Source organism: Propithecus coquereli, unplaced genomic scaffold (assembly GCF_000956105.1).
Source record: "Propithecus coquereli isolate 6110/MARCELLA unplaced genomic scaffold, Pcoq_1.0 Scaffold78, whole genome shotgun sequence".
NCBI lineage: Eukaryota > Metazoa > Chordata > Mammalia > Primates > Indriidae > Propithecus > Propithecus coquereli.
The window spans coordinates 463,597-472,376 of record NW_012153951.1 but is presented as its reverse complement, the minus strand read 5'-3'; the positions used below and the strand labels follow the sequence as shown (position 1 = coordinate 472,376).

At 32.8% G+C, this 8,780-nt stretch overlaps 1 protein-coding gene across 2 annotated transcripts in view; it reads left to right on the top strand.

The window, feature by feature from the left end:
• The window catches only part of AEBP2 (AE binding protein 2), a 67,945-nt gene extending 59,422 nt beyond the window's left edge, over nt 1-8,523 (top strand). For both annotated transcript variants that reach the window (XM_012662801.1, XM_012662802.1), the window contains exons 6-9: nt 1,604-1,671; nt 3,645-3,758; nt 6,384-6,410; nt 6,957-8,523. In XM_012662801.1, the coding sequence (XP_012518255.1) occupies nt 1,604-1,671; nt 3,645-3,758; nt 6,384-6,410; nt 6,957-7,002 (255 nt within the window). In that variant the 3' untranslated portion in view covers nt 7,003-8,523. The remainder of the gene's footprint in view (nt 1-1,603; nt 1,672-3,644; nt 3,759-6,383; nt 6,411-6,956) is intronic.
• The last annotated feature ends 257 nt before the right edge of the window (nt 8,524-8,780 follow it).

Sequence of the window (8,780 nt, the reverse complement as noted above, 5' to 3'; positions counted from 1 at the left end):
TATTTTTAGCTGTCCGATTAATTTCTTTCTATTTTTAGTAGAGACGGGGTCTCGCTCTTGCTCAGGCTGGTCTCGAACTCCTGAGGTCAAGCAATCTGCCCGCCTCGGCCTCCCAGTAAACCTTAATTTTAAATGACTATCTAATATTTCATTATAATTATGCTTGCATTCCCCATTTATTGGAAATATTGTGGGTCACTACCTGTGGTAGGCACTGGATGGACAAAATAGTCCACATTCTGGGAGGGAAGATAGGCACATAAAGCAATCACAATATAGTAATACACGCTGAGTAATCACTCAGCATTTTCGAGACACATACTATAAATGCTAGAGACCCTTAATCCATTATTGGAGTTAGGGTCAAGGAAGAGGAGGTGATAATGCATCCTAAAAAGGATATTTGTGATTATCTATGAGTATAGGTAGATATTGCACATTCCAGGCAGAGAAGTACTGGGGAGATGGGAGTAAAAATTTGGTACAAATTTTATTTGACTTAACCAAGACCTGTAGTTTATGTTAATTGCCCAAGTTAAAGTAAGTAATAAAAAAATCAAGCATATATACCTTATGACATTTTATCTGAATAGGTAAATGAATGTTCAGTAATTTATTTTATATAGGACCAAAGTCATAATCACATGGTTTGCAGTTTTTATTTATTTAATAGAACTTGTAGACAATTGAAAAGCCATTAGAAATAGCCCAATGTATGGATCTTTGAGACATTTTATGATTTTTATTCTTAGTCTTTTACTGTAATTCTACAGCACATCCTTTTTTAAGGAACTGACCTTTAGCAAGCCTTCCAAAAGCTGTCAACACAGTGTTCCTAGAAACAAATCTTTAGTTTTACTAGGGTATTCGTTTGCTTCACTGCTGTGTGCCTAGCACCCAGGACAGTGTCTGATCTGTGGTAGCCGTTTTTCTGTAAAACATGAGTGCTGCTGGTGCACAGAAAACCTGGAGAGTTGGTTGTTCTGGTAAGTTAGAGGTCAGATGAGAAAATTTCTTCTATATGTCTCGTAGTATGGGAAACCATCTTCAGTATGAGGCCGAAGGAATTCCAGGCAGAAAATCATGAAAAAAAAGAGTCCACAGAGGCCAGATCCTGAAGAGTATTGTGCACTATACTGAGTGACCTTTTCCTAAGTGCTCAGGGAACCTATGAAGAGTTTGTCAGGAGGTGATACTACACTGAATTTGTGTTTTGGAAAAAACAGTCTGGACACTGAGTGGGGAATGGCTTTGGGGACTTGAGGAAGTCTAGAAGATTGGAGACCTGAACTAGTGTTATGGCGGCTTGGATAGAGATAGTAATGGGTGTTAAAGAGTACAATTGGTTTTATATTAACACTGCTAAAGGTGGTATGATACAAAAGTTCAAAAGATAAGATTCTTCTTGTGTCGTGGAGCTTTCAGTCTTGTGGGAAAGACAAAGGATTGAGTGCTACAAAGCGGAGAGAGCAGGATGTTATGATGGTAATATTTCTTCCAGGGTATGAACACCTAAGTTCTTGATTAGAGGCAAAAGTGCCTTTTAACAATAAATGAAAATGATGATTTACAAATTGTTTTTATGATTTCATATCATTACCAGGTAATAGCTAAGAGAAAAGAGGATTCTGGAAAGATAAAACTTTTACTTCATTGGATGCCTGAAGACATGTAAGTATTTGAAATACTACATGTAACTAATAGACTTATGTTTTATTTTTTTAGAAACTTACACACAAAAATTAAGTTATTAAATTCAAATAAAGACTTACAGAAATTAAATCATACGTACAGGTTATCAGGATTAAAGTGATAATCTGAAAGCTCTTAAGTACCTGGCTCAAGATATAAGGTTCAGAATTTCACCTTTTTAATTGTTTTTTTTTTCTTTTGAGACAGAGTCTCACTGTGTTGCCCGGGCTAGAGTGCCGTGGCGTCATCCTGGCTCACAGCAACCTCAAACTCCTGGGCTCAAGTGATCCTTCTGCCTCAGCCTCCCGAGTAGCTGGGGCTAATTTTTTCTATGTATTTCTAGTTGTCCAATTAATTTCTTTCTATTTTTTTAGTAGAAACGGGGTCTCGCTCTTGCTCAGGCTGGTTTCGAACTCCTGAGCTCAAACAATCCACCTGCGTCGGCCTCCCAGAGAGCTAGGATTACAGGCGTGAGCCACCGCGCCCGGCCTAAAATTTTATTTTTATAAAAGGCAATGAGGGTGTATCACAGAAATTTTGGGCAAAATTGATAAGCACCAAGAATAGAATAAATTTAAATGAAGGGGATTTCATTGTGTATACTTAACTTCAAATATGTGGATAATATTTGTCCTTGTTATTAATTTTTCTACAATATTGTTTTACCAACTCTGTTCTAAGGAGATGATAATGAGTGTGATATGAATTAAGAGTTCTTAAATAGATTTGGGAATTTATAATGCACATTAGCATATTAAATCTGCTTACTTTTTAAAAAATCCTGTGGTTATTAAACTTCCATTAATATGAAACATCTTCCACAGAGCCCCTCTTGGCTTTTTCCCACCTCCCTAGCCTAGACTAGTTTTATGGAAATGCTACTCTTTATTTAACTAACTCCTTTTTGATGAACATTAAGGTTAACCATTTTTCTCAACTATTAAGTGATATGAAAATCTCTATTGATATGCAGACTGCAATATGTTAAGATTTTTGATAGGAATGGCCTCCTTGGAAGTTTGTATCAATTTATGGTCCCATCTACTATGTTAGAGAACTTAATTCTCTGGCTTATTATCAATATTGCCTCTTAAATGTCCCTCTTATATTTTACATTTCTTTTATTAAAAGTAGGATAATTTTTAAACTGTTCTTTGGTGATTGTTCTTTGGTCTTTTTTCTCTCTCATCCCTTTTTTCCTAATGAGAGTTCATTTGTTTCATAGTGTTTTTTTTGTTTATTTGTTTTTTTGAGACAGAGTCTCACTCTGTTGCCCTGAGTGCCGTGGCTTTAGCTTAGCTCACAGCAACCTCAAACTCCTGGGCTCAAGCGATCCTCCTGGCTCAGCCTCCCGAGTAGCTGGGACTGCAGGTGCTCACCACCATGCCTGGACTCATAGTAGTTTTTAAAAGCTCTTTATATACTAAGGTTATAAACACAGTTCTGTTAAAAATAACCTATCAGATTCAAATGTCTTTGTATTCCTAGTCTTTTGGAAATTGATTAATCCAAATGTCAAAATACTTTTATTTGAATTTCTTTATAGAATTAAATTTCTTTGAACTTAGAATTTTGGTCACGTGTATTTTTTTTAAAAAGTGGAGTTTAATCTTAGAGTTTTTACTTCTGTCTTAGTAAGGAAACTTCTGTAAGTATGAATTTCACTCAGTTAAAAGCCAGGCAATGTGTTTTGATAAGTTTCTAAGTTTGGTAGGCTTTGCCATCAAAGAATTCCTTATTAATTCCTAAATTCATGTTGAAATTTAATACTGCTATTTCTTATTTGGGAGACTCCATGTCCCACTACTGAGGCTGATGGCTCAGCTTCCTTGGCTTCTGAGAAAGTTGTTAGCGTGGGTGGCCTGATCAAACTGGCAGAAAAGGCTGGGGAATATAAAGGGTAAATCTAAAATTAATGTTATTTTATTATTGACTTGTTTTTTAATTAATAGTCTGCCTGATGTGTGGGTGAATGAAAGTGAACGACATCAATTAAAAACTAAAGTAGTTCATTTATCAAAGCTACCCAAAGATACTGCCTTGCTTTTGGACCCAAACATATACAGGTAATTTAATTCTTGACTCTGTGTTTTACTTTTTAATTGTAATCTTGTCTTTCTAAATTTTGGATAAGTTAGGACTTACTTTTAAGTGCTGAATTTCAACACCAAGCATATCTTACTTTCTGGAGTTTTTTTGTATGTGGAAATTATATCACAAAGAATTAAAAAATGGTAGAATCGAGAAAGATCTTACTAAAGTTCATATGCCTGTTTAATTCCAGGCTCATCTTAAGTAGCTTAGATTGTAATACACATAGTAATTTGAAAATAAATGCCTTTTGTTTAAGTATGTAATTCTTTTTATAATACTGGACTTTTGTGGACCTGGGAATATATCACATGAGTCCTAAATACCATAACCGTTTGAATTTTTTTTAACTTATACTCCCCACAAACCACCTTTTCAAAAGAGCAATTTAAATACTATTATGTTAGATTTAAAAGAGGTAGCTCAGAGTATCACACTTCTAATAATTTTCTGATCTCACCTTTGTTTTAGTGTACTGTGCTTATGAAGGTATAGGGGGAAAGGAGAAGACACCAACATTTCTATGTGCTGAGTCACTTTGCTGGGTACTTTACATGTGCTTCACCCTCACAGCAGCTCTGGGGAGTAGCTGTTACTACTGCTGTTTTTACAGATTGGAAAACTAGGGCAAGAGGTTAAATAGTTTAATATGCCCAAGGTTACACAGATAGTATGTGGCTGAACTCCATACTGCCTCTCTCCAAATAATATATACTAGGGTGATTAAAAAAGTGGTGAAAATGGTCAAAACCAGTTTTTAAAAGGCACTCTTAATGAAAGGACTTTATATGATTTTAAATAAAATTTTAATTTAGTAGTATGTATTTTGCATAAGGGTAGGTTGACAGGAATAAAATGACATAATTGATAATCGCAAATATAAATTTTGGCTGTCATAAATACAATCTAATTTTATAGTAATTGAATACTTTGTAGGTTCTGTTCATTCCATGACTCAACTTTCTGGAATATTATTCAATACAGCAAGATTTCTTTAATTTGTGACAGTATTCTGTAAATTATATTCTAATATAATTGGTTTAGCCACATGGAAACATTGAGACTCTTAAGTTTTCTCTGTTCCAGAAAAAAATTTAAAACATCTTTTGATGAAGGTGCTACTAAGTATAATAAAATTTGTTCTTTGTGGAACGAGCTGGATTATCAAGGATTAGAGGATCAAGGGAAATTTGCTACCAAAAAAAGATGGAAAAGTCACAAGTAACCTCTCTATAAAGAAAAACAATTGAGTATTCTTTATTTACTGTTACCTAATTTAAAGTTTATTTCTGTTGACTCTTTGGAGAGGGGTAATTAAAATTAGCATCTTAAAAAAGTGATGTTTTGAGAGAACCACTCTGCCTTTAAATCTGCCATTAAACATTTTATAAGAGTTGACAAAGGGGCATGGTTCTTAAATTAAGATTAATCTGTTTCTGCCGTGCATCCTACTTCCTTCTTTCAAAGGGTTTTCCTTTCTCACCAAAACAGCTTATTTTTCCTGCCTTTGTGATACATAGAAAGCAATTTAGATATTTTTTAGTGAAAGTGATTTAAAAAAAAATATTCAAGCTTAGAACTGATGTCCCAAAGTACATAAGAATAGTTGTGTATTTTCAGTGTGATTCCACTATTCTTACTGATTTCATTCTAGGGAAATGAGGATGTTCTTGAGACATATTAGGTGCTTCTGTAGATTTACTTTTTCTTAACCATTCCCCTCGGAAATCTTAATTTAATTTTGATTCTAAACTTTCGTGCTTCTACCCTTCTGGCATTCAGATTTGAGTCTATTGTAAAGTGGTATAGAGTCATAGAAGCCCCTTTATTTGCCCTGGTGTAGCATCTTCGCTTAAATTTCTGGATTTTGACTAAAAAATCTTGTGAAATTAAGTAAGGAGAAAAAACAGTTATTCCTTTTTTTTAGGAGAAATAATTTCCTAAAAAAATTGTGCACAAGTCAAAATGAAAGCATGGCAAATCTTCCAAAAATGTATTTAACTTCAAAATGAGACTAAAAAGAGCATACACTTGGCCCTCTGTGTCAATGGGTTCTGTATCTGTGGATTAAACCAACTATGGATTGAAAACATTAGGGAAAAATAAATAACAATAAAAATAATATAAAGAAAAATTGTTATACTAACAACTATTTATATATCATTTACATTGTATTAAGTATTATAAGTAATCTAGAGATGATTTAAAGTATACAGGAGGATATGGGTGTTACTATGCCATTTTATATAAGGGACTTGAGCATCAACCCTCCCTCCCCATGGATACCAAGGGATACTGAGGGACAACTTTATTTGGGATTTAAACATCAGTTTTAAAGTACTAGTTGGTTAAATGCATGTGTTAGACTTACTTTTTTAGAAACACGTAAGGCTAGATAAAGCTACATAAATTTATTAAACAGCTATATTGTATAACTAAATTTGTATCCATTATGTATAAATGTTTTAGAGATAAATTTTAATGATGGTCTATGATCATCACATTGCCTATATGTTATAAGTATCTTTAACGTCTCTTCTGAATTACTCAGTGTGTTTGTTTCAGTTGAATAAAAGAAATTCCTTTTTCTCTTTTTCTAGAACAATGCCGCAGAAGAGGTTGAAGAGGTAAAAAATAAATAAATACATAAAAAGCAAACAAGCGGGGACACCTGCAGTCTTAGTCACTGACAATGGGTTTAGGAAAAGTTGCACATTAGAGTCAACCCCCTACCTTTTTTTTTTAATCCAGTATTTAGAATAATATTTATGCTTAGTGTAAACATTCTGTGAATGAAGTAGGCTCTTCTGTGGAATATATTAATATATTACTGTATATCCACATTTTCATGGAATGGTACTGTGGGAGACTGAGCAAACACTCTTCTGGCAACTTAGTGGAACAGCTTCTTAAAGGCTTTGCATGCTTGCTGCTTTAAGCTGCTTTTTTTTTTCTTCCCTTTAGTGATTACAGTAGTTTACATTGGAAAGAAAACAATTACAACATGTGCCCTTACAAATACCAAAAGCACTGTAAGGATATTTGTCTTGACAGTGTCTATTGATTTGAAGTCATATTAAGAAATATTTAGACAATGAAGATTATCAAGAGATAATTTACCTTTCAATTATGATAAATAGATGTGATTGGTTGCCATTTGTGTTCTTTTGCAGAACTCTGATAAGAAAAGTGTTCAATTTGTATTTAAGCAAACAGTGAACGACATTTGCAATCAACTAAAAATTCGTCTATCGAATTAGGGCTGAAAATTACTGTTAAAGAGTGTTGCAGTATGTCTGGTGGCTCCCTTTTCAGGACTAGGGCTTTCTCATGGAGTACAGTATGTTAATATTTACCTATATAACTAATCTGTTAACGGTTTTTGAAAAACCTCTCTTTCAAGTTATTTGAATAATCTTCGTATTTTCATTTAACCTATATGACTCTAATTTTTTTTCTGAGGGAAGCATTTGGTTTTTGAGTTGTTTTTTCTTAATGTAAGAAAAATTGTATTTTTTTTAAAAGTATCTTCAAACTGAATCCTTTATGCACCAAAGTTGGTTTTGAAAAGGAAAATAAAATCACTTTCTTGCTGGGTAAGCAAGAAGCCATATGGAGTTTTTTTAACTTACAAAAATGGAAATATGTGTAACTTGTTAGTATTGTATCAAACAAATGTTGCATAGAGATAATAGAACATTGCTTGTAAATAATTCAGCAGATTTGTAATATATTTTTATATTTGAAAATGTACTGTAGATGTTTTTCTAGAGGCATGAAAGTTAAATGTATATATTATGGTAGAAATAATATTGAAGGATATTGTAATTCACTAGTGCTGCCAGAGGAATTGTTAATAAAGCACCTTCTTTAACAATAAATGTCTTTTGCAGACTTAAGGGACTATGTACTACTGTTAATATCTATAAGAACAAAACACATTGAACATCCTTCCAGAAAGTCTTTGAGGGAGGACCTATACCCATAATAGAATTATGGCACTCATTTCTGACAGTGATCGTGAAATCAATTATTTCCTTACTGTTGGAAGGACATATTGTAAAGTATGTGGTTATATGCAGTCAAACTGCAGAAAATACTCCTGATTGAGGAGTTTTCACTTTACTACAGTGATACAAAAACCAGCAGTTTTTACACTAAATTTTTTAAATAAAGAATAGACAAAAATATAAAATTAAAACCTTTGGTTCCAAAATGGGAAAGGTTCCATGATACATAAATCATTTCTCATTTGCTTTAAAAAATTAAAAAAATAAAAATTATAAGAGGCTTTTATTCGTTAACAATGGGGTAAAGAGCTATATACATGAAATGAGTCTTATTAAATGAAGTGCAAATAAAAGCACTGCTACTATAAGACATTCTGGAATGGTTGTTTAATAAGGGTATTATTCATATGATCTGTAGCAAATGTGATTTATTTTTAAAAAGAGAAGAAAAGCAGTGTGTTTTCTTACTTTTTTTTGTTTTCTTTTGCTTAAGCACTTCATCAATTGCTTTATTCTGTATCTGCGAAGTAATCTGCAATCTTTTTTGTTCTTTTTAAAATTTGATTTGTTATAAAATTGCCAAATAGACGTGTTTCGGATATATAGTTTGTACTTGTATTTTTATTTTATTGCCTCATGTTCTTGTAAGTCATTATTAATTGACCGATGATTGTAGACCTTGCTTGAGTATTTTTTCTAATAAAACAAAGCAAATCACATTTAGCTTCAAGTAACAATTCAATTAAGTTTTAAAATGACATCTGAAACTATTCATCTAATATTTTCTTTAGGGCACAGTGAATAAATTCATTTTTTCATTGTGTAGAAATACTTAGATGTCAATACCAAATTTCATGATTATTGATTAACCTCTGAGTACTCAGTCACTTATCATCCTTTTGCTGCTTATCTGATTTTGATACTATTGGTTTGATACTATTAACACACCAAAAAGAACATGTAATTAAAATGAGCTAGTTTTATAAC